Source organism: Triticum urartu, chromosome 7A, assembly GCF_056163025.1.
Source record: "Triticum urartu cultivar PI428250 chromosome 7A, HENAU_Tu73, whole genome shotgun sequence".
In the NCBI taxonomy this organism is placed as follows: Eukaryota; Viridiplantae; Streptophyta; class Magnoliopsida; order Poales; family Poaceae; genus Triticum; species Triticum urartu.
The window spans coordinates 718,584,803-718,611,358 of NC_141879.1; the positions used below are offsets into that span (position 1 = coordinate 718,584,803).

Consider the following 26,556-nt stretch of genomic DNA (forward strand, 5'->3'; position numbering starts at 1 on the left):
ACACTACTCCTATAATCACCTTTGAGAGACTGAGTGACACATCACCTTGAGATTGATAAATTCAATACAGACGCCTTCATAATCGACAAAAACGTCTTCTTTCACTAAATAAACATCATCGAAAGACTAAAATAAATTCAGAAAAACGCAAACACAAATGTCATGTCTAAAAATTGAACCCTGATGAGCTGGTTACACCACAAAGAACCTAACCATCTAAATAGGCTCAGTTCGCACCGACGCATGCAGCTGCTAGGTGATGGTTCGCCGTGTCCTTTTGACCGCACTACATGGTACACTATACTAGATTTGAATGGCAGAAAATTGGATTCTCCACAGTTGAAGCATGCGGAAACCACGTCCCAAACCAAGCAACAAAAACCGCGGGCGGCAGCAGGCAAGATCTTCCAAGTTGGTGGTGGCGGCAGCGCAACTTGGCTGACGCCGTCCACTTGTCCGTACCTTTTGCTCCGCAGGGATCACACTGGAAGCAACCGTCCGTCCGGGTGGACTGTGGACGGCGATGTACCTTGTCCGGTATAAGTAGGAGCTTCCATTGCAATGCTTCTCCACATGCACCACACCAGCTAGCTTAACGCTTCGATCTAGTAGTAGAGCGAGTGATCAGTAGGTAGGAGATGGACATGGAGATCCCGGTGATCGACCTCCAGGGGCTCAATGGCGACGCCTCCCAGCAGTGGCAAACCATGGCGCGGCTCCACGAAGCCTGCAAGGACTGGGGCTTCTTCTGGGTACGTAAAGCGGCCACACGTAAGTCCGTACGTGTTCGTTGCGGCCACAAGTTAACTACTAATTGACAGTCGCATGATACGGCGCAGGTGGACAGCCATGGCGTCGACGCCGCGCTCATGGAGGAGGTGAAGCGCTTCGTGTACGCCCACTACGACGAGCATCTCAAGGATAGGTTCTACGCCACCGACCTCGCCAAGGACCTGCAGCTGCTGGCGGAGGAATCCAAAGCGGTCTCTGGTCAGGTAGACTGGGAGACCGCCTACTTCATCCGGCACCATCCTTCCAACAACGTCGCCGACTTCCCGGAGATCCCGCCGGCCACACGGTCAGTGTTCTCTTCTTCCCACCCCATGCTCATTACTCACAGTTGCTTTCTTGCTCACGTTCCTGTCATGGTGCTCAGGGAGATGCTCGACGCGTACATCGGCCAGATGGTGTCGCTGGCGGAGCGGCTGGCCGAGTGCATGAGCCTGAACCTGGGCCTGGACGGCGGCCTCGTCAGGGACACCTTCGCGCCGCCGTTCGTCGGGACCAAGGTCGCCATGTACCCGGCCTGCCCGCGGCCGGACCTCGTGTGGGGCCTCCGCGCCCACACCGACGCCGGCGGCATCATCCTGCTCCTGCAGGACGACGCCGTCGGCGGGCTGGAGTTCTTCCGGGGCGACCGGGAGTGGGTTCCCGTCGGCCCCACCAAGGGCAGCAGGATCTTCGTCAACCTCGGGGACCAGCTGGAGGTGATGAGCGGCGGCGCCTACAGGAGCGTGCTGCACCGCGTGGCCGCCGTCGCCGAGGGACGGCGGCTATCGGTGGCGACCTTCTACAACCCCGGGGCCGACGCCGTTGTGGCGCCGGCGACCTCGGCGAGGCAGCCGGCGGCGCAGCTGTACCCCGGGCCGTACAGGTTCGGCGACTACCTGGACTACTACCAGGGCACCAAGTTTGCTGACAAGGCGGCGAGGTTTCAGGCCGTCAAGGAGCTGTTCGGTTCACGGATTCTGCACGATTGACTAGCTGTGCTCGCTGGGGTTTCATTGGAGTAGTATTATCTAGACTATTACTTAGTTGGATGTTAGATTCAGTCGACTAAGACTTAATCAAATCTCAGTCTTAGGGCTACTCTAATCGGTCCTTTATAAGCTAAGCTGATTGTAATAGGGAGTGTCATATATTAGTATCTTGCATACGATAATAATGTATTATACTGCATTCGTAATGCATGATATCATATAGGACTACATTTATTGCCATGCATGACACAAAATAGTACGTCATTTAATATGATACGGTATCATGATATGATACTCAAGCTTCTTTTTCCTCATTTAATTCTATGTCACGTCATCAAAATTACTTAATTGGCATGCATGATACTGCCTATGATACTTCCATTATGCCCAGCCTTAGTGCAGTATATATATTCCACTAAAATTTGGCCGCACCTAGCTAATCCCCTAAAGTTAGCGGAGTATAACTAAATTTGCACAAATTTAATTAAATTTGAACCAAAAGATGATGCATTTAAACATAAGTTCAATACATAAAGTTATCACAACCGAACATTAAACATAGATTTGAACTAAAACTAAACTAAACTACTTGCGGCCGAAGTGGAGGTTGAGCCAATCCTTCCGGATGAGGCCGCCGTTGATGAGAGCTGGGTCTGGGTCGGTGTCGTCGTCGTCGTCGAGGAAGATGCTCCGCCACTCCCCAACGTGGATCTCGTCGTCGCCGCCCACCTCGCTGCTCGCGTTGCCGCCCACCTTGCCGCCTGTGTTGCCTCCGTCGTTGCCGCCCTCGTCGTCGGAGATGACGATAACTTCACTCTCATTGACGGCGAAGATCGTCCGCTCCGCCTCCACTAGCTACGGGTACTGCTGGCGGAGGTCATCCATGTAGGCCTTGTCGGCGGCCTCGACCTCGAGGTGCTCCCACGCCTCCCGGTCCTCCCGCGCCATCCGAGCGGACGCCACCCCTGGCTCCGGCGAGGCGAGGTGGAACGGATGCTCGCCGATGGGAAAGTTCAGCCTCGCATCGCTGCCGTGGAACCGGACCTGCCACCGGTCCTATTCCATGGTCGTGAGCTCACTGGTGTGGAAGGAGCCGATCCACTTCTGCTTGTGGGTCTCACAGTCGATGATTTGGGCCGCCCACGTCCCCCAGGACCGCTGCCGGTCGACCAGGGAGGTCGGGGAAGTCCGCAAAACACATGGGGACGCAGCGGCAGGCGGATCGGCCGAGTAGCGGCGTCTCTAGGAAGCGCCCACGAACGATGACCCGCGGGTGTGGCGGCACGGATCCGCGTTGCGGATCGGCAGAGGGGACCGGCGGCCACCATATCCGGCCATCGGGAGGAGGGAGGACGGGGCGGGGTTCGCGCGGGCGGCGGGGCGAGGGGGAGAAGAGGGGGCGGGGGAGAGGAAGAGAGAGTGGGAATTGTTTTACTCAGGCGCTGAGCACCGGAGTAAATATAAGGAGAGGATTGGGGGTGGAGTAATTATTTTACTCTACTATCGGTTATAAGGGATCAGTTTGGTGTGGTTTATTGATGAAAAAAGCCAAATATAGTCCCTTACCACGGGATAAGGGATCGGTTAGAGTTGCCCTTAAGTCTCAGTCAAATAACATAGTACATATGAGAAGAAAAAAGAAAATTTTGTTGGAGTATTCATGCAAGATCAAAGAGATATAGCATCAACATAGCGACGTACCAAAAGTGTGTCTAGTTTTATTGGTGCATCCCGCTTGTTCAAATCCATCGGTATGCTAAGAAGGCGCGCGGTGCACGGGCATCACCACGAGAAACAAGGGGACCGGCTACTGATCGGGTGACCGAATCCTCATTTTGGGTCAGTGGCCTTTTTAGTATTACGACCCGTGCGCTCGTCCAGTTGAACGTGCATGCATGCGGATAACTTCTCTTGTTTATTTTTGTAATGGCGTGCATGCAGCTGATGATCATGTTCACCAACGTGAGCTTTGCTGGATGACTTTTATAGTTGCTTTGTTAGATCAATAGATAGGACTATGCATGCATGTCACATGCATATGCCAGAATACACAGTTTAAGCCTACGGTAGTTCCGGATGGTATTATATTTTTAGTAGGTCATTATAAAATAAATTATATTTTAGTTGCTAATACAACCTCCGTCCCAAATCACTTATCATAGATTTGTTTAGATAAGAAGGTATCTAACACTAAAACATGTCTAAATTACCTGAGAGCTGTGACTGGGGTGAATGGCTCTTCGTTGATTTTGATGGCCCAGCAGGGAGAGGGAATAATAGAGGTGGTCGAGGGGGGGCAGCTGGAAGAGGAGGTGGTCGCGGAAGTGGTAGAGGAAATGCGGAGACCCAAACCAAGAGGAAGAGTTGGAGATGGACCTTGATGGAACTGATGGTGCTAGTGCAACTACAATAGTCCATTCCGCGCGCAAGCGACTGATAGGACAGGATGGCAATATCAATGGCCCGGAAATGCACACGGGTGGCCCGAGTGGCTCAGGCACACCTCTGCCGTCAGGATATGTTTCGGAATAAGTTCATCTTCTGGAGAATACTAGCAATGTGGAGTCTGTGGATAAAAGTACGATGAGTACCCCGCAAAAAATTCATGACCCAAAGAGACTGAGATCGACAGAGAACAATACGTCCAACACCATATCGGCGACTCCCTTCGAGGGTGATCGCCGGGCGCAATGAAACTCATATGCTGGAACTGCCGTGGCATGGCCAGTGCTGCGGCAGAAAGAGCTCTTCTGGATATCCAGAAGCAGTGGGGGCCGGATGTCGTCTTCCTGTCTGAGACGCATCTGAACAAAGCTAAGGCAGGGAAACTACGGAGAAAAATAAAAATGGATTGTATGGAAGTGCATGAGAGTAATGGAGCAAGTGGGGGGGGTGCTTCTTTTTTGGAGGAGACCTGTGGCAATACAGTTGAGAGATAAAGATAAAAACTTCATAGATGTTACGGTGGGAGATGGTACGGATGAGGTATGGAGGTTTACGGGCTTCTACGGGGAGCCGAAGTGGGAAGATAAGCACTTGTCGTGGTCGTGCTTGCGTCATCTACACCAGCGAGTTAATCTTCCATGGATGATAGCTGGTGATTTTAATGAAATTTTGTATTCTCATGAAAAAGAGGGTGGAGCGCCGAGGCCAATGCACATGATGCAGAACTTTCAAGATGCCCTTGTTGATTGCGAGATGGAGGATATGGGATGTAACGGTGATCTTTACACTTGGAGGAGGAGGAGGCTTAGGGAACGGCTGGACAGAGCGGTATGTAATGGCCAGTTTCATGGTTTATTCCCAAGTACAAAAGTCACTAACACTGCTCATATAAAGTCGGATCACAGACCCCTCTTCATTGACACCGAGGGGGATGGGCAGGTAGTTCCTCAAACCCATCGGAAATGTTTTGAGTCGAGGTGGTTGCAAGAGGATAACATTATGCAAGTGGTGTCCGATGCGTGGGAACGTTCAGACCCGGCATCGCCAATTGCAGAATGAACAGCGAGTGTGCATTCCACTTTGCATGAGTGGGATCGATCGATTTTGAAGGAACCCCAACGGCGTCTAAAGGAACTGAAGGAGGAGTTGGAAAAGTTGCGGTCGGGCCTTCTCACTAATGAGGCGGGAGACAGGCAGCGAATTCTGTTAATGGACATAGAGGAAAATTTGGAAAAGGAAGAGATCTACTGGGTTCAGCGCAGCCGAGCAAACTGGCTCAAATTTGGAGACCGAAACACCAATTTCTTTCATAATTTTGCATCGGCTAGAAAGAAGAGAAATTATATAAAACGCCAGATGGATGACTCGGGTGTTTGGAGAGAGAGTAATGATGCTATGAGTAGTCTGATTAGTGACTATTTTCAGCACCTCTTCTCTGCTGAAGTAAATGTACCAGATATGAATGTTATCAATAAAGTTAAGAGGAAGGCTACGGATTATATGAATGAGTCACTTATTGCACCGTATATAGAGGAGGAGGTTAAAAAAAATCTCTTTTTAGTATTGGTGACTTAAAAGCGCCAGGGCCGGATGGGTTACACGCTATTTTCTACAAAAAATTCTGGCACTTGCTTGGAGGTGATCTCACCAAGGAGGTCCTGGAGGCTATTAATACAGGCATTATACCTGATGTTGGAAATATGCCCTAGAGGCAATAATAAAAGGATTATTATTATATTTCCTTGTCCATGATAATTGTCTTTTATTCATGCTATAATTGTGTTATCCGGAAATCGTAATACATGTGTGAATACATAGACACCAACATGTCCCTAGTAAGCCTCTAGTTGACTAGCTCGTTGATCAACAGATAGTCATGGTTTCCTGACTATGGACATTGGATGTCATTGATAACGAGCTCACATCATTAGGAGAATGATGTGATGGACAAGACCCAATCCTAAACATAGCACAAGATCGTATAGTTCGTTTGCTAGAGTTTTTCCAATGTCAAGTATCTTTTCCTTAGACCATGAGATCGTGTAACTCCCGGATACCGTAGGAGTGCTTTGGGTGTACCAAACGTCACAACGTAACTGGGTGACTATAAAGGTATACTACGGGTATCTCCAAAAGTGTCTGTTGGGTTGACACGGATCAAGACTGGGATTTGTCACTCCGTATGACGGAGAGGTATCTCTGGGCCCACTCGGTAATGCATCATCATAATGAGCTCAAAGTGACCAAGTGTCTGGTCACGGGATCATGCATTACGGTATGAGTAAAGTGACTTGCCGGTAACGAGATTGAACGAGGTATTGGGATACCGACGATCGAGTCTCGGGCAAGTAACGTACCGATTGACAAAGGGAATTGTATACGGGGTTGCTTGAATCCTCGACATCGTGGTTCATACGATGAGATCATCGAGGAGCATGTGGGAGCCAACATGGGTATCCAGATCCCACTGTTGGTTATTGACCGGAGAGCCGTCTCGGTCATGTCTACATGTCTCCCGAACCCGTAGGGTCTACACACTTAAGGTTCGGTGACGCTAGGGTTGTATGGATATGAGTATGTAGTAATCCGAAAGTTGTTCGGAGTCCCGGATGAGATCCCGGACGTCACGAAGAGTTCCGGAATGGTCCAGAGGTGAAGAATTATATATAGGAAGTGCAGTTTCGGCCATCGGGAGAGTTTCGGGGTCAACGGTATTGTACCGGGACCACCGGAAGGGTCCCGGGGGTCCACCAGGTGGGGACACCCATCCCGGAGGGCCCCATGGGCTGAAGTGCGGAGGGAACCAGCCCATAGTGGGCTGGTGCGCCCCCCCTTGGGCCCCCCATGCTCCTAGGGTTGGGAACCCTAGGGGAGCGGCGCCTCCACTTGCCTTGGGGGGGGGCACTCCTCCCCCTTGGCCGCCCCCCCTAGGAGATCCCATCTCCTAGGGCCGGCGCACCCCCTAGGGGGCCTATATAAAGGGGGGGAGGGAGGGCAGCCGGACCCTGAAGTCTTGGCGCCTCCCTCTCCCCTGCTACACCTCTCCCTCTTGCAGTAGAACGGCAAAGCCCTGCTGCGGTGACTGCTGCATCCACCACCGTGCTGTCGTGCTGCTGGATCTTCATCAACCTCTCCTTCCCCCTTGCTGGATCAAGAAGGAGGAGACGTCACGCTGACCGTACGTGTGTTGAACGCGGAGGTGCCGTCCGTTCGGCGCTAGGATCTCCAGTGATTTGGATCATGTCGAGTACGACTCCCTCATCCCCGTTCTCTTGAACGCTTCCGCTCGCGATTTACAAAGGTATGTAGATGCATCCGATCACTCGTTGCTAGATGAACTCATAGATGGATCTTGGTGAAAAGGTAGGAATTTTTTTTGTTTTCTGCAACGTTCCCCAACAGTGGTATCAGAGCTAGGTCTATGCGTAGTTCTTTTTGCACGAGTAGAACACAATTTGTTGTGGGCGTAGATGTTGTCAACTTTCTTGCCGCTACTAGTCTTATTTTGCTTCAGCGGTATTGTGGGATGAAGCGGCCCGGACCAACCTTACACGTACGCTTACGTGAGACCGGTTCCACCGACTGACATGCACTAGTTGCATAAGGTGGCTGGCGGGTGTCTGTCTCTCCCACTTTAGTTGGAGCGGATTTGATGAAAAGGGTCCTTATGAAGGGTAAATAGAAGTTGACAAATCACGTTGTCGCTTTAACGTAGGTAAGAAAACGTTCTTGCTAGAACCCTCTTGCAGCCACATAAAACTTGCAACAACAATTAGAGGACGTCTAACTTGTTTTTGCAGCAAGTGTTCTGTGATGTGATATGGCCAAAGTTGTGATGAATGATGAATGATATATATGTGATGTATGAGATCATGTTCTTGTAATAGGAATCATGACTTGCATGTCGATGAGTATGACAACCGGCAGGAGCCATAGGAGTTGTCTTTATTTTTTGTATGACCTGCGTGTCATTGAGAAACGCCATGTAAATTACTTTACTTTATTGCTAAACGGGTTAGCCATAGTAGTAGAAGTAATAGTTGGCGAGCAATTTCATGGAGACACGATGATGGAGATCATGGTGTCATGCCGGTGACAAGATGATCATGGAAGCCCCAAGATGGAGATCACAGGAGCTATATGATACTGGCCATATCATGTCACTATTATTCGATTGCATGTGATGTTTATCATGTTTTGCATCTTGTTTACTTAGAACGACGGTAGTAAATAAGATGATCCCTCATAATAATTTCAAGAAAGTGTTTCCCCTAACTATGCACCGTTGCGACAGTTCGTTGTTTCGAAGCACCACGTGATGATCGGGTGTGATAGATTCCAACGTTCACATACAACGGGTGTAAGACATATTTACACATGCAAACACTTAGGTTGACTTGACGAGCCTAGCATGTACAGACATGGCCTCGGAACACAGAAGACCGAAAGGTCGAGATGAGTCGTATAGAAGATACGATCAACATGAAGATGTTCACCGATGTTGACTAGTCCGTCTCACGTGATGATCGGACACAGCCTAGTTAACTCGGATCATGTTATACTTAGATGACTGGAGGGATGTCTATCTAAGTGGGAGTTCATTGAATAATTTGATTAGATGAACTTAATTATCATGTACTTAGTCTAAAATTACAACATGTATTGTAGATCAAATGGCCAACGTTGTCCTCAACTTCAACGTGTTCCTAGAGAAAACCAAGCTGAAAGACGATGGCAGCAACTATACGGACTGGGTCCGGAACCTGAGGATCATCCTCATAGCTGCCAAGAAAGATTATGTCCTACAAGCACCGCTAGGTGAAGCACCTGCTCTCCCTGCAGAACAAGACGTTATGAACGCTTGGCAGACACGTACCGATGATTACTCCCTCGTTCAGTGCGGCATGCTTTACAGCTTAGAGCCGAGGCTCCAAAAGCGTTTTGAGAGATACGGAGCATATGAGATGTTCGAAGAGCTGAAAATGGTTTTTCAAGCTCATGCCCGGGTCGAGAGATATGAAGTCTCCGACAAGTTCTTCAGCTGTAAGATGGAGGAAAACAGTTCTGTCAGTGAGCACATACTCACTATGTCTGGGTTACATAACCGCTTGACTCAGCTGGGAGTTAATCTCCCGGATGACGCGGTCATTGACAGAATCCTTCAGTTGCTTCCACCGAGCTACAAGAGCTTTGTGATGAACTTCAATATGTAGGGGATGGAAAAGACCATTCCTGAAGTATTTGCAATGCTGAAATTAGCAGAGGTAGAAGTCAAAAAGGAACATCAAGTGTTGATGGTGAATAAAACCACTAAGTTCAAGAAAGGCAAGGGTAAGAAGAACTTCAAGAAGGACGGCAAGGGAGTTGCCGCGCCCGGTAAGCAAGCTGCCGGGAAGAAGCCAAAGAATGGACCCAAGCCCGAGACTGAGTGCTTTTATTGCAAGGGAAGTGGTCACTGGAAGCGGAACTGCCCCAAATACTTAGCGGACAAGAAGGCTGGCATCACGAAAGGTATATGTGATATACATGTAATTGATGTGTACCTTACCAGTACTCGTAGTAGCTCCTGGGTATTTGATACCGGTGCAATTGGTCACATTTGTAACTCAAAGCAGGAGCTGTGGAATAAGCGGAGACTGGCGAAGGACGAGGTGACGATGCACGTCGGGAATGGTTCCAAGGTCAATGTGATCGTCGTCGGCACGCTACCTCTACATTTACCTACGGGATTAGTTTTAAACCTCAATAATTGTTATTTAGTGTCAGCTTTGAGCATGAACATTGTATCAGGATCACATTTAATTCGAGATGGCTACTCATTTAAATCTGAGAATAATGGTTGTTCTATTTATATGAGAGATATGTTTTATGGTCATGCTCCGATAGTCAATGGTTTATTCTTAATGAATCTCGAGCGTAATGCTACACATATTCATAGTGTGAATACCAAAAGATGTAAGGTTGATAATGATAGTCCCACATACTTGTGGCACTGCCGCCTTGGTCACATAGGTGTCAAACGCATGAAGAAGCTCCATGCAGATGGACTTTTAGAGTCTCTTGATTACGAATCATTTGACACGTGCAAACCATGCCTCATGGGTAAAATGACCAAGACTCCGTTCTCAGGAACAATGGAGCGAGCAACCAACTTATTGGAAATCATACATACTGATGTGTGCGGTCCAATGAGTGTTGAGGCTCGCGGTGTCTATCGTTATGTTCTCACCCTCACTGATGACTTGAGTAGATATGGGTATGTCTATTTAATGAAACACAAGTCTGAGACCTTTGAAAAGTTCAAGGAATTTCAGAGTGAGGTTGAGAATCAACGTGACAGGAAAATCAAGTTCTTGCGATCAGATCGTGGAGGAGAATACTTGAGTCACGAATTTGGCACACACTTAAGAAAATGTGGAATAGTTTCACAACTCACGCCGCCTGGAACACCTCAGCATAATGGTGTGTCCGAACGTCGTAATCGCACTCTATTAGATATGGTGCGATCTATGATGTCTCTTACTGATTTACCGCTATCATTTTGGGGCTATGCTTTAGAGACTGCCGCATTCACTTTAAATAGGGCACCGTCGAAATCCGTTGAGACGACACCGTATGAATTATGGTTTGGGAAGAAACCTAAGCTGTCGTTTCTAAAAGTTTGGGGATGCGATGCTTATGTCAAGAAACTTCAACCTGAAAAGCTCGAACCCAAGTCGGAAAAATGCGTCTTCATAGGATACCCTAAAGAAACTATTGGGTATACCTTCTACCTCAGATCCGAAGGCAAGATCTTTGTTGCCAAGAATGGATCCTTTCTAGAGAAAAAGTTTCTCTCAAAAGAAGTAAGTGGGAGGAAAGTAGAACTTGATGAAGTATTACCTCCTGAACCGGAAAGTGGCGCGACTCAAGAAAATGTTCCTGAGGTGCCTGCACCGACTAGAGAGGAAGTTAATGATGATGATCATGAAACTTCAGAACAAGTTGCTACTGAACTTCGTAGGTCCACAAGGACACGTTCTGCACCAGAGTGGTACGGCAATCCTGTCTTGGAAATCATGTTGTTAGACAACGGTGAACCTTCGAACTATGAAGAAGCGATGGCGGGCCCGGATTCCGACAAATGGCTGGAAGCCATGAAATCCGAGATAGGATCCATGTATGAAAACGAAGTATGGACTTTGACTGACTTGCCCGATGATCGGCGAGCCATAGAAAATAAATGGATCTTTAAGAAGAAGACAGACGCGGATGGTAATGTGACCATCTATAAAGCTCGGCTTGTCGCTAAGGGTTATCGACAAGTTCAAGGGGTTGACTATGATGAGACTTTCTCACCTGTAGCAAAGCTGAAGTCCGTCCAAATCATGTTAGCAATTGCCGCATTCTATGATTATGAGATATGGAAAATGGACGTCAAAACGGCATTCCTTAATGGTTTCCTTAAGGAAGAATTGTATATGATGCAGCCGGAAGGTTTTGTCGATCCTAAGAATGCTGACAAGGTGTGCAAGCTCCAACGCTCGATTTATGGGCTGGTGCAAGCATCTCGGAGTTGGAACATTTGCTTTGATGATATGATCAAAGCGTTTGGGTTTATGCAGACTTATGGAGAAGCCTGCGTTTACAAGAAAGTGAGTGGGAGATCTGTAGCATTTCTCATATTATATGTAGATGACATACTTTTGATGGGAAATGATATAGAGCGTTTGGACAGCATTAGGGCCTACTTGAATAAGAGTTTTTCAATGAAGGACCTTGGAGAAGCTGCATATATATTAGGCATCAAGATCTATAGAGATAGATCAAGACGCCTCATAGGTCTTTCACAAAGCACATACCTTGATAAGATATTGAAGAAGTTCAATATGGATCAGTCTAAGAAGGGGTTCTTGCCTGTGTTGCAAGGTGTGAAATTGAGCTCAGCTCAATGTCCGACCACGGCAGAAGATATAGAAGAGATGAGTGTCATCCCCTATGCCTCAGCCATAGGTTCTATTATGTATGCCATGCTGTGTACCAGACCTGATGTAAACCTTGCCGTAAGTTTGGTAGGTAGGTACCAAAGTAATCCCGGCAAGGAACACTGGACAGCGGTCAAGAATATCCTGAAGTACCTGAAAAGGACTAAGGAAATGTTTCTCGTTTATGGAGGTGACGAAGAGCTCGTCGTAAAGGGTTACGTCGACGCTAGCTTCGACACACATCTGGATGACTCTAAGTCACAAACTGGATACGTGTATATTTTGAATGGTGGGGCAGTAAGCTGGTGCAGTTGCAAGCAGAGCGTCGTGGTGGGATCTACATGTGAAGCGGAGTACATGGCAGCCTCAGAGGCAGCGCATGAAGCAATTTGGGTGAAGGAGTTCATCACCGACCTAGGAGTCATACCCAATGCGTCGGGGCCGATCAAACTCTTCTGTGACAACACTGGAGCTATTGCACTTGCCAAGGAGCCCAGGTTTCACAAGAAGACCAGGCACATCAAGCATTGCTTCAACTCCATTCGTGAAAATGTTCAAGATGGAGACATAGATATTTGTAAAGTACATATGGACCTGAATGTAGCAGATCCATTGACTAAACCTCTCCCTAGAGCAAAACATGATCAACACCAGAATTCCATGGGTGTTCGATTCATCACAATGTAACTAGATTATTGACTCTAGTGCAAGTGGGAGACTGTTGGAAATATGCCAAGAGGCAATAATAAAAGGATTATTATTATATTTCCTTGTCCATGATAATTGTCTTTTATTCATGCTATAATTGTGTTATCCGGAAATCATAATACATGTGTGAATACATAGACACCAACATGTCCCTAGTAAGCCTCTAGTTGACTAGCTCATTGATCAACAGATAGTCATGGTTTCCTGACTATGGACATTGGATGTCATTGATAACGAGATCACATCATTAGGAGAATGATGTGATGGACAAGACCCAATCCTAAACATAGCACAAGATCGTATAGTTCATTTGCTAGAGTTTTTCCAATGTCAAGTATCTTTTCCTTAGACCATGAGATCGTGTAACTCCCGGATATCGTAGGAGTGCTTTGGGTGTACCAAACGTCACAATATTGTGGGTGACTATAAAGGTATACTACGGGTATCTCCAAAAGTGTCTGTTGGGTTGACACGGATCAAGACTGGGATTTGTCACTCCGTATGACGGAGAGGTATCTCTGGGCCCACTCGGTAATGCATCATCATAATGAGCTCAAAGTGACCAAGTGTCTGGTCACGGGATCATGCATTACGGTACGAGTAAAGTGACTTGCCGGTAACGAGATTGAACGAGGTATTGGGATACCGACAATCGAGTCTCGGGCAAGTAACGTACCGATTGACAAAGGGAATTGTATACGGGGTTGCTTGAATCCTCGACATCGTGGTTCATACGATGAGATCATCGAGGAGCATGTGGGAGCCAACATGGGTATCCAGATCCCGCTATTGGTTATTGACCGGAGAGCCGTCTCGGTCATGTCTACATGTCTCCCGAACCCGTAGGGTCTACACACTTAAGGTTCGGTGGCGCTAGGGTTGTATGGATATGAGTATGCAGTAATCCGAAAGTTTTTCCGAGTCCCGGATGAGATCCCGGACGTCATGAAGAGTTCCGCAATGGTCCGGAGGTGAAGAATTATATATAGGAAGTGCAGTTTCGGCCATCGGGAGAGTTTCGGGGTCAACGGTATTGTACCAGGACCACCGGAAGGGTCCCGGGGGTCCACCGGGTGGGGCCACCCATCCCGGAGGGCCCCATGGGCTGAAGTGGGGAGGGAACCATCCCATAGTGGGCTGGTGCGCCCCCCCCTTGGGCCCCCCATGCGCCTAGGGTTGGGAACCCTAGGGGAGGGGGCGCCTCCACTTGCCTTGGGGGGGCACTGCTCCCCCTTGGCCGCCGCCCCCTAGGAGATCCCATCTCCTAGGGCCGGCGCACCCCCTAGGGGGCCTATATAAAGGGGGGAGGGTGTAACACCCCGGATATGACTTTCCCAATATGTATTCCAACTCTTGTCGTTTCCGGCATTAAGCTATTTTATTTTCTCGGGTTCGGGTCTTTGTCTCTGTGTGTTGTTATCGTTGTCATGCATCTCATATCATGTCATCATGTGCATTGCATTTGCATACGTGTTCATCTCATGCATTCGAGCATTTTCCCCGTTGTCCGTTTTGCATTCCGGCGCTTCGTTCTCCTCCGGTGGTCATTTCTACCTTTTTTTCGTGTGTGGGGATTAAACATTTCCGGATTGGACCGAGACTTGCTAAGCGGCCTTGGTTTACTACCGGTAGACCGCCAGTCAAGTTTCGTAACATTTGGACTTCGTTTGATACTCCAACGGTTAACCGAAGGACCGAAAAGGCCTCGTGAGTGTTGCAGCCCAACACCCCTCCAATTTGGCCCAAAACCCTCTCCATCATCTAGAGCGTTCGATCATGATCGCGTGGCCGAAAACCGCACTTCATTTGGACTCTCCTAGCTCCCTCTATGCCTATATATAGACCCCTCATTCCAAATTCCGGATCCCCTCATCTCTAACCCTAAAAAAATTGCCCCGCCGCCATCGGACACGTCCGGCCGCCGCCAGACGAATCCCGCCGCCGCCTCCGGCCAATCAGGAAGCGCCAAGTGGCCCGCGCCCACTTCCCCCGCCGCCGGCCCGGTAGGCCCGAACCGGGCCCCCAAGGCCCATCGCGCGCCCCGCCGCCTGGGAGCCGCCGCGCCGCCCGTCCCGCGCGCCGGCCACCATCTCTGGCGCCTTCCGCCGCCCTTCGCCATCGCCAGCGCCGCCATGCCCGCAGGCGCGAGCTGCCGTCGTCCGCCCCACGCCGGTGTGTGCCTCCTCTCCGCCGGAGCCTCTCGTCGGTGACCTCAGATTCGGTTGGCTCCCCCTCCTTCCACAAGTCCGGCGAGCTCGAAGCTCCGGCCGGCGATCCTCGTCATCCGTGCAACTACAGTAGATCTGGATCTGAGATCCGTTCGGGTTGACTTTTTCTCCCAAAACCCTAGTTTATATTGCCCTGTTCATTGTGCTATAACTTTGCATCCGTAGCTCCATTTTGGGCATATAGCATATCAAAATGTTCATCTTAGAGAGTACATCATTTCATCTCATTGCATCATTTTCATTTGAGTTCATCTTGATGCCCGAAATGCTGTTAGAAGAGTGCTACTTGAGTTAATTGTCAGATCTGCTACTCCATTTAGATATTTGTCATTTTTGCCATGATTGTTGTGTGCATGTTATGCCCATGAGCTCTATGTATGTTTTGTTAAGGGTTTTGCCATCTTTCGAGAGGTGCAACCCATGTATTTTTGTGATGTGTGTGGTGACTAGCACAAGCTTGCAAAATGAGGCACTTGGTAATGCTGATTTCAGGGACTTAGCATTTCCACTAAGTCCTTGAGCTATTTATCTCATATGGCCATATGTTCATGTTGTTTCCTAGTGATACGTGCCTCTTTTGAGGATGATCAGTAAGGATGTTTTGTTAATTTTGTAGTGCTCTATCCATCCATGTATTTGTTTGAAATTATGGAGCACCCTAGCTTGAGTCAATCGAGCTCTACTTTTGCTATTTCGTGAATCTGGGCAGATTGTCTACTTGTTAGCAATTTTGCCGAGGATGTTGTAGTTGATCCGTGCATGCTATGCTATTGTTCTTGCCATGTCTAGCTTGCATTTTGTGTATTCTTGATGGGTGTATGCTTAGCTTGTCATGACTTGCTCTGTAGTGAGTGCATCGAGCTCGTAAACATGCCTACTTGATATCTGTTTTCAGCATGCTCCAGTTTTCACTAAGTCTGTGATCTGATTATGTTTTTGCCATGTTCACATGCTTGCAAATGTATTTTCTGATCCCTTTTGGCTCAAGGTCACTAAGGGACTTTTGTTAAGCTCTTTGAGTAGCTCCATGCCATGCTTTACTTTGCCATGTTCAGGTCCTGTAGCATATAGTTTTCATGCTCCGAAGAGTGCTATCTGATCTGAAATTCCGGACAAGTGTTAATTTCACTAAGTCTGAGATCTGTTTACCATATGCATTTTTGCCATGCTTGTTTGAACCTGTTAATGGATGATTTGGCCGTAGCTCAGTGCTAGAATTTTGTTAAGCATCTTCAATGGATTCCTGCCATGTATTTTGTTGTCATGTTTGGGTGCTGTAGCATGTTCATCTCGTTGCATTTAGATGGCTAATTGCTGTAAATCGCAGACCGGTGTCATATTTGAATTGCTTGCCATTTCCAAACCGTAACTCCGATTCCGGCGTTCTTTATATCGTTTTCGAGCGATTTCATCTAATCTTTCCATTGGCACACTTGGATTTCCAAGTTGAGGCCAGGTCCATGCATTCCTTTTCAAATCTTGCATATGCATCCCGCATCGCATCCCGTATAGCATGCCATCCTTGCATCATATTGTTTGAGCTTTGCACGTGGTTGATTGTGTTTCGTTTGCTTGTTTGTCTTGTTTGGGTAGAGCCGGGAGACGAGTTCGCTAACGAGGAGCCCGTTGAGTTTGCTTTCGAGGATCCAGTCAACTCTGACAACTTTGCAGGCAAGATGATCATACCCTCGAAATCACTACTATCTTTGCTATGCTAGATTGCTTGCTCTTTTGCTATGCCAATGCTACGATGCCTACCACTTGCTTTCAAGCCTCCCAAATTGCCATGTCAAACCTCTAACCCACCATGTCCTAGCAAACCGTTGATTGGCTATGTTAACGCTTTGCTTAGCCCCTCTTATAGTGTTGCTAGTTGCAGGTGAAGATTGGAGACCGTTCCTTGTTGGAACATTATTTACTTGTTGGGATATCATTATATTGCCATGTTATCTTAATGCATCTATATACTTGGTAAAGGGTGGAAGGCTCGGCCTCTCGCCTAGTGTTTTGTTCCACTCTTGCCGCCCTAGTTTCCGTCATATCGGTGTTATGTTCCCGGATTTTGCGTTCCTTACGCGGTTGGGTTATAATGGGAACCCCTTGATAGTTTGCCTTGATTAAAGCTTTTCCAGCAATGCCCAACCTTAGTTTTACCATTTGCCACCTAGCCTCTTTTTCCCTTGGGTTTCCGGAGCCCGAGGGTCATCTTATTTTAGCCCCCCCGGGCCAGTGCTCCTTTGAGTGTTGGTCCAACCGAGCGATGTCCGGGGCTACCAGGGGCAACTCCGGGCTGGCCTACCCGACGTCTTGCTCATCCGGTGTGCCCTGAGAACGAGATATGTGCAGCTCCTATCGGGATTTGTCGGCACATCTGGGTGGTGTTGCTGGTCTTGTTTTAACCTGTCGAAGTGTCCTGAAGAACCGAGGTACCGAGTCTGATCGGAACGTCTCGGGAGGAGGTCTCTTCCTTCGTTGACTGTGAGAGCTTGTCATGGGCTAAGTTGTGACTCCCCTGCAGGGATTTGAACTTTCGAAAGCCGTGCCCGCGGTTATGGGCATATGGGAATTTGTTAATGTCCGGTTGTAGATAACTTGAACCTTAACTTAATTAAAATGAATCAACAGTGTGAGTTGCCGTGATGGTCTCTTCTCGGCGGAGTCCGGGAAGTGAACACGGCGTTGGAGTAATGCTTGCGCAGGTTGCCCTCTAGTTTATCGCTCGCGCTTTGCCTCCTCTTCTCGCTCTCTTTTGCGAACAGGATAGCCACCATATTTGCTAGTCGCTTGCTGCAGCTCCACATATTTACCTTGCCTTACCTATTAAGCTTAAATAGTCTTGATCGCGAGGGTGCGAGATTTCTGAGTCCCTGTGGCTCACAGATTACTATTAAACCAGATGCAGGGCCTGATGATTCCGCTCCAGGTGACGCGCTTGAGCTCAAGTGGGAGTTCGACGAGGACTCTCAACAATACTATGTTTCTTTTCCTGATGATCAGTAGTGGTGCCCAGTTGGGGGTGATCGGGACCGTGTCGCATGTTGGGTTATCTTTTATTTTGGCGTCGTAGTTGGGCCATGAGTGTTTGGATGATGTAATGTTATTTATGTACTTGATTGACGTGGCGAGTGTAAGCCAACTATGTTATCTCCCCTTTATTATTTATATTACTTGGGATGTTGTGAAGATTGCCTAACTTGCGACATATGCCTTCAATGTGATTATGTCTCTAAGTCATGCCTCGACACGTGGGAGCTATAGTCGCATCGAAGGTGTTACAGAGGGAGGGCAGCCGGACCCTGAAGTCTTGGCACCTCCCTCTCCCCTGCTACACTTCTCCCTCTTGCAGTAGAACGGCGAAGCCCTGCTGCGGTGACTGCTGCATCCACCACCACGCCGTCGTGCTGCTGGATCTTCATCAACCTCTCCTTCCCCCTTGCTGGATCAAGAAGGAGGAGACGTCACGCTGACCATACGTGTGTTGAACGCGGAGGTGCCGTCCGTTCGGCGCTAGGATCTCCGAAAATTTGGATCACGTCGAGTACGACTCCCTCATCCCCGTTCTCTTGAACGCTTCCGCTCGTGATCTACAAAGGTATGTATATGCATCCGATAACTCGTTGCTAGATGAACTCATAGATGGATCTTGGTGAAAACGTAGGAACAAATTTTGTTTTCTGCAACGTTCCCCAACACCTGAAGGGTGGAATTCTACCACTATTGTCTTAATACCGAAAGTGGATAGCCCAGAAAAAGTTACCCAATTTAGACCCATAAGTTTGTGCAATGTGGTATATAAGGTGATTTCAAAGATGCTTGCGGCACGTTTAAAGGTTCTCCTCCCAGATATTATCAGCGAAACCCAAACTGCGTTTGTGCCGGGCCGCATCATCAATGACAATGTCATAGTGGCGTATGAATGCCTACATACGATGAAGAAACGGAAGAAGGGAAAGGTTGGCACTTCTGCAATAAAACTTGATATGCATAAGGCATATGATAGAGTGGAATGGACGTTCCTGGAGGCCATGCTCACCAAGTTAGGGTTTCATGCCCAATGGATTCAGATGGTTATGTCTTGTGTGAGAACAGTTGAATACAAGGTACGGTTTAATTCCAATGAAACACTCCCCTTTTTGCCAACGAGAGGCTTGAGACAGGGGGATCCCCTCTCCCCCGATCTTTTTGTTTTGTGTGCTGAGGGACTGTCAGCGTTAATAGCTCATGAGGAAGAGGCGGGGAACCTAATTGGAGTGCAGGTATGCAGAGATTCACCAACTATATCCCATCTGCTTTTTGCGGATGATTCCCTAATTCTCATGAGAGCGGATAACCAGAATGCTAACACATTGAGATCGATCTTGGATGAGTACTGTGCAGCGTCCGGTCTACTGGTTAGTGAATCTAAGTGTTCTATTTTTTCAGTCCTAATACAAATGTGGAAGTGAAGGCTGATGTATGCCAAATACTGAACATCATGACTGAGTCCATCTCAGACAGATACTTGGGCCTACCAGCCATGATTGGTGTGGACCGAGTGGACTGCTTTAAACACTTGATTGAAAGGATTCAAGCATTGGTGAATGGTTGGAAGGAGAGAACTCTATCTTTTGGGGTAAAAGAGGCTTTGCTGAAAGCGGTGGCCCAAGCCATCCCAACCTATGTGATGGGTGTATTCAAATTCCCAAAGAAAATATGCAAGGGAATCACTGATGCAATTCTGGTGGGGAGATGAGGAGGATCAGCGTAAGATGCATTGGTTTGCATGGTGGAGGATGTGTATCCCAAAGGAGAGAGGATGGATGGGATTTTGGGACATTCAGAGTTTCAACTTAGCGATGCTCACGAAACAGTGCCGGAGATTAATTGACAACTATGATTCCCTATGTGCTCGAGTCTTACGAGCCAAGTATTACCCCACGGGAGATATACTAAACAGCCAGTTAAAGAAGGGTTTGTCCTATGTGTGGCAGAGCATCTGGTCAGGAATTCAAACTTCCAAACATGGTTGTATTTGGAGAGTGGGTAACGGAAACAAGATAAACATATGGGATGATTGCTAGATTCCAAACAGTGCATCAAAGAAAATCCTTACTGCCCGTGGGAACCGAGTTCTCACAATGGTGAATGAGCTCACAGACCCAACTACGGGAGAATGGGATGAGCAACTGATTCGGGAGATTATGCAGGATCTTGTGGAGTGGTCATCCATGACTATCGTGGAAATTTCATGTCTGCAGCGGCAGCAACACTCGATCATGTACTTGATGTTGAGACAGCTGAAGCTGCGCCTATATTAGAAGGAATGAAGCTAGCAAAGGAAACAGGGTGCCATAATGTGATAGTAAGATCAGATAATATCACGGTGGTGGAGGCACTCAAACTGAATGGAGGCTATTCTATGGTGGCAGCGCCGGTGCTGGGTGAATGTCGCAGTTATCTCGAAGATTTCGGGAAGTTAACTATTGAGCATTGTATTAGAGAGTCGAATAATGTAGCTCATGAGTTAGCATGTTGGGGAGGTGCCAATAATCCATCTCGATGGGTTCATGACCCGCCTGGTTTCATTGTAAATCTTTTAGCAGACGATGTTGCTATCCTTTGATTAATAAAGTAAAATTTCCTGTTTAAAAAAAGATACATACGTATATAGAAAAATTTAAGACAAGTAATTTAGGACGAAGGGAGTACAACATTAACTAGTGTCACGCCAATGCAACATAAGCACAGATATACCCCTCCTTCTAGTCCCCCGCGCCGCCTCTCTGGCGACTCGGGCGGAGCCCTCGGCCGCGCCGCCGGGCCGCCCCATCGCCCCCCTCCCCCCTGTCGGTGTCAAAACCGGTAGATCTCGGGTAGGGGGTCCCGAACTATGCGTCTAGGCGGATGGTAACAGGAGGCAGGGGACACGATGTTTTACCCAGGTTCGGGCCCTCTTGATGGAGGTAAAACCCTATGTCCTGCTTGATTAATATGGATGATATGGGTAGTACAAGATTAGATCTACCATGAGATCGAGGAGGCTAAACCCTAGAAGCTAGCCTATGGTATGATTGTTGTTCGTCCTACGGACTAAAACCCTCCGGTTTATATAGACACCAGAGAGGGCTAGGGTTACACAGAGTCGGTTACAATGGTAGGAGATCTACATATCCGTATCGCCAAGCTTGCCTTCCACGCCAAGGAAAGTCCCTTCCGGACACGGGACGAAGTCTTCAATCTTGTATCTTCATAGTCCAGGAGTCCGGCCGAAGGTATAGTCCGGCTATCCAGACACCCCCTAATCCAGGACTCCCTCAGTAGCCCCTGAACCAGGCTTCAATGACGATGAGTCCAGCGCGCAGATTGTCTTCGGCATTGCAAGGCGGGTTCCTCCTCCAAGTACTTCATAGAAGATTTTGAACACAAAGGTAGTGTTCGGCTCTGCAAAATAAGTTTCCACATATTGCCATAGAGAGAATAATATTTACAAATCTAATCTGCTGACGTATTCAGTAGCGTGACATCACACCACGGCCAAGTCTTTATTCGAATCGTTTTACTGTCCCACCTCAGCGCGTTTAGCGAGGCGGTTTCCTTGGCACGTCTTGTCAAAGCAGAGATCGTGTCCCCTTATTCCAGGATTCTCATCAATACGGGCGTGGGTAACCCAACCGTACCCGTTGGTATGTTTTCTCGATCAAAGGCGAGTCCCAAACGGTCACGGGGAGGGCCCTTGGTATTCAACCTCTTATAAAGAGACCAAGGCCCTACTCCTTTCTTTCAATCTCAAACGAGTTCGCCCTTCGCCTCGAGTTCCAACACCCAAGGCTCCAGATTTCGGGCGCTTCGGACCTTCGACAATGTCCGGTTCCGACCTTCGAGGCCGATGGATGCCCTCCTCCATCACGGAGCAGGACGTGCTGAAGTTGAGAGAGGCCAGGTTCTTGACTAGCGAAATCTGGCATTGGCTTCCTGCTCAAGGGCAGGTCATTCCCACTCCCAAGCCTGGTGAGAGTGTGGTGTTAATGTCTCACTTCCTTTGGGGGCTAGGCTTCCCGACGGTTCCCTTCATGAGGGGGCTCATGTTTTATTATGGGCTGGAATTTCACGACTTAGCTCCGGAGTCCATCCTCCATATTGCCTCATTCATCGTCGTGTGTGAAGCCTTCCTCCGTATTACTCCTCACTTCGGACTATGGCTCAAGACCTTCAAAGTAGAGCCGAAGATGATCGAGGGACGGCACGCGGCGCGCGGAGGTGCTTTTATAAGCAAAAATGCTGGTGCTCCATGGCCTGAGGGCTCTTTTCAAGGGGAGTCCAACTTATGGCAACGAGAGTGGTTTTATATCACAGCTCCCAGGAGCACCATGTGGGCGGCGCTGCCTGCTTTCCGCTCGGGTCCCCCGCCACGACTGGCGTCATGGGTCAATAAGGGGCTGGACTGGGGGTCGGCAAAGGACGTGCCCCTGTTGCAGGGCCGCATCCGAGATCTCCTAGAAAGAGACATCAGTCTGGTCGTGGTGACGCAGGTTATGTTAATTCGCCGAGTTCTGCCCTGCAAACGTCGCCCCCTCCGCCTGTGGGAGTTCAACCTGGAGGGACCACGAGTTCTCCAACATTTTCTTGGCATGACGCCCGTGGGATGTACAAATTGTTCTTCGGACCAGAAGTAGTGTGTCCGAATTCTATGGAGGACGCAGGTCTGAGCTGCAATCGTCCGGATACTCAAGTAAGTAGCCTTGTGCCCGGACTCGCTATCCGTATATTTATCATAAAATTGCCCCTAAAAGAGATGTCCTTTAAACAGGAGTGGATAGCGAAAGCAAAGCTAATCAGGTGTCCGGCCCCCCTCCCCGAGACCACGCCGGATCCCGTGCTAGTCAGGATGTTGGAGGTTGTGCCTTCGGAGGAAAGCGAGGGAGGGGACAAGGAAGTTACAGCCTCCTCGAAGGAGATTGGCCGGAAGGGAGGAATCGAAAATTCCTCTCCTCAGGGGAAGAAGAGGACCGCCTCTGACGACCCGGAGACCATGGCCTCAAAGCGGGGGAAGAAATCTTCGTTAGAGGGTCCTGCGCCGGGGGATACTTCGGCCGAATTATGCCCTTAAGGGGATCAGCCCTCCACCGAGCCGTAAGTAGAGAGGAGTTTTTCTTTTTAAGAAATGAGAGAAATCCTTGCATTATATCTGAGAAGAGTAATCGAAAATTTACCTTGTAGCTCGGACCTTAGCCCTTCTCAACAGAGCACGTTTTCGGGGGATCTTCTTCCAGAGATGATGGAGAGCGGAACGCCACCCCCTGTCGTACCGCCTTGCGAGGCGGGCGACCCTAAGGTATCGTCGCGGAGGGTTTCTCCGAATCCGGCAGGGCCGGAAGGTAGTCATATGGCCCCCCAAAGCCCTCCGCGTCCGACCTTCGAAAAGGGCCATAGGACGAGTCCGGCATCGTCTGGTGCGCGGTCGGAGGAGCTGAAGGATCTGCTAGGGTGAGCATCTATCTCAGAGGAGCACCGTGCATTGGTGGGTACGGAGATTGAGAGGATTTCATCCGCGGAGAGCGGATTGCACGAGGCCGTCAGGAGTTTACTGACAAGTTTTGAGGTACGCGAAATAATGTACCCTTTTTGGACGGTTGCGCATAAATAAGATGCCCCTTGTGTAGATAGTATCCCCTGAGACTCTGTGCGTTGTCAAAATTGACGGCGCACAGAGGATCATAATCCCAGGTCTAATATGCCGCCTTCATATGTAGGTGGCGAAGTGTCAGGTGGCCAGCCGGACTGATGAATTTGCTGAGCTAAAGCGGCAACTTGACGTGGTAGATGCCGACATCTCGCTTGTCAACAAGCGGCTTGACGAGGCACAAGGTATGTAATTACTCCGGCGGCACCTGGTAAGAGGAGCTTTATGCCAATATCTTACAATGTGTGCGCTTGATGCAGATGGTGCTGCTGCCATGGAGAATCTTTGGGCGGAACTTGCCCAAGCCAAGGAGCAAGCCAGGAAAAATGATGCGGTTGACGGAAAGGCAATTGAAGAGCTGAAAGCCGAACAGGCTGCTCACTGCCGAAGCAAGAAGGAAATGGCCGAGATGGCTGTGAAGCTGAAGAGCGCTGCTGACCGTTGCAAGCTTCTTGAAAAAGAAGATCAGGCGGAACAGACGGACCTGGAGAAGGCCGTTGCCGATGCCAAGGATGCTCGCTCTGCGATGAGAGCTATGAAGGAGGAGCTGCGTCAGGCCGGAGAGATCGCGGCTGGAAAGCCCTTTATGCTGCGGAGGAAGTTCTGTGATCCTAAACATGCTCCGTTAGACCGGATGTGGAGTATGGCGGACACCTATCTGGATTTGGCAGCGAGTGCCGCAGATGCGGCCGAACACTTCCGAGATCAAGAAGATCGTGAAGTGGAAAAGCTCTTTTGGTCGCAGTTCCACAATCCGGAGCGTCCACTGTCATTAGCCGATCGTTTGGCCGAATGGGCCGAGCTAAATAGATTGTCCGGACTCGCCATGAAGTATGTCATGAGTCATCTGTGGCCAGAGAGGCCAGAGCCGAAAAGTTATTTCAACTTGATGCAGCAGTTCCTTGGTGTGGGCCGCATATCAATGCGATGAAGAGGTCAGCGTGCATAGAGGGTGCGCGGATGGCTCTTGCCCGTTTCAAGACATACTGGGCGGAAATGGAGGCCACCGCTGTTGCATCCCCAGACTCGGATGGAAGCCGAGTACCTGCCGAGCACTATTGTCAGGAAGTTCTGCAAGGCGCTCGTTTAATAGAGACGCAGTGCTCGAAGGATACTATATTCGAATAGCATGTAAAACAATATTTTGATAAATTGTAGAAGCTTTTTATACTTGTGCCTACAAGTGTTATAATACCTCATGTGCGGCCGTTTAACATATATGTATATATAATCTGAAAGATGGCAGTCGTCGGCTTCAACCCCCACGCACATAATGCGGGGGTGTTCGCAGAAGGCGCATTTTCACACTTGATCCAACGTCTTGGTCCTATAAAGGAGGTGATAGCACAGCGAACTAGGCAATCAGACTAAGATGCTTTATCACTTTCACTTAGCCATAGGAGTTTGACAGTGAGGCTACTTATTAACCCCTGGTGGCGCCTGCGCTCGACCGAACTCGGGGCGCGTATGTGCCTGGCCGGGAAGCGGCCCTTCATTAATGCGGAGGAATCCTAAAGATTCCAGTAAGTCATTGAGTGGTTGACCAGTCTCACGCTATATCATGACAGCAGTTTTCGGCTTTCTCTACTGAGGTGCTCGCCTGGCCGAACCGGGGCACAATCGCAGTAGTTCTCCTGGTGCCGCCTTAGCCGATAGAGCGGAACCTAAGGTAGCAAAACACAGGAGCCGGGCAAACCCAACATTTGACCAAAGACATGATTCGGAGCTGATTCATATAAGGCCAAACTCGCGACGCCGAACACTCCCTAAGGTATTCGGTCTTTATGAGGGCGGGCGGGATAACGCCCTTAGTAATAAGCCCCTAGTGTCTTGTGTTGGGAAACATAGTAATTTAATCCTACGCACACGCAAAATCATGGTGATGCATAGCAACGAGAGGGGAGAGTGTAATCTACGTACCCTCATAGACCGACAGCGGAAGCGTTATGATAACGTGGTTGATGTAGTCGTACGTCTTCACGGCCCGATCGATCAAGCACCGAAACCACGGCACCTCCGAGTTCTAGCACACGTTCAGCTCGATGACGATCCCCGGACTCCGATCCAGCAAAGTGTCGGGGAAGAGTTCCGTCAGCACGACGGCGTGGTGACGATCTTGATGTTCTACTGTCGCAAGGCTTCGCCTAAGCACCACTACAATATTATCGAGGACTATGGGGGAAGGGGGCACCGCACACGGCTAAGAGAACGATCTTGGAGATCAACTTGTGTGTCTAGGGGTGCCCCCTGCCCCCGTATATAAAGGAGCAAGGGGGGGGGGGTGCGGCCGGCCCTAGGAGGAGGCGCGCCGGAGGAGTCCTACTCCTACCGGGAGTAGGACTCCCCCCCTTTCCCTAGTTGGATTAGGACTTGGGGGGAAGGAGGAGAGGGAAGAAAGGAAAGGGGGGGTGCTGCCCCCCCTCCTTGTCCAATTCGGACTTGGGGGGGAGGGGCGCGCGACAGCCCCTAGGCCTCCTCTCCTCTTCCTCCACTAGGCCCATTAAGGCCCATTAGGTTACCGGGGGGTTCCGGTAACCTCCCGGTACTCCGGTAAAATGCCGATTTCACCCGGAACACTTCCGATGTCCAAACATAGGCTTCCAATATATCAATCTTTATGTCTCGAACATTTCGAGACTCCTCGTCATGTCCGTGATCACATCCGGGACTCCGAACAAACTTCGGTACATCAAAATATATAAACTCATAATGAAACTGTCATCGTAACGTTAAGCGTGCGGACCCTACGGGTTCGAGAACAATGTAGACATGACCGAGACATGTCTCCGGTC

At 49.1% G+C, this 26,556-nt stretch overlaps 1 protein-coding gene across 1 annotated transcript; it reads left to right on the plus strand.

Moving 5' to 3' along the window:
* The first annotated feature begins 531 nt into the window (after nucleotides 1-531).
* On the plus strand, nucleotides 532-2,004 carry LOC147962165 (1-aminocyclopropane-1-carboxylate oxidase 1-like). The gene is made up of 3 exons (XM_087534783.1): nucleotides 532-752; nucleotides 840-1,078; nucleotides 1,157-2,004. Exons 1-3 carry the CDS (start codon nucleotides 639-641, stop codon nucleotides 1,758-1,760), a joined length of 957 nt encoding a protein of 318 aa, XP_087390909.1. The 5' UTR covers nucleotides 532-638; the 3' UTR covers nucleotides 1,761-2,004.
* Nucleotides 2,005-26,556: the final 24,552 nt, after the last annotated feature.

Coding starts and splice junctions, on each gene's coding strand:
- LOC147962165 (XM_087534783.1), top strand. CDS start 639: ATGGACATGGAGATCCCGGTGATCGACCTCCAGGGGCTCAATGGCGAC. Junction 753..839: donor AGGACTGGGGCTTCTTCTGG/GTACGTAAAGCG, acceptor GATACGGCGCAG/GTGGACAGCCATGGCGTCGA. Junction 1,079..1,156: donor GAGATCCCGCCGGCCACACG/GTCAGTGTTCTC, acceptor CATGGTGCTCAG/GGAGATGCTCGACGCGTACA.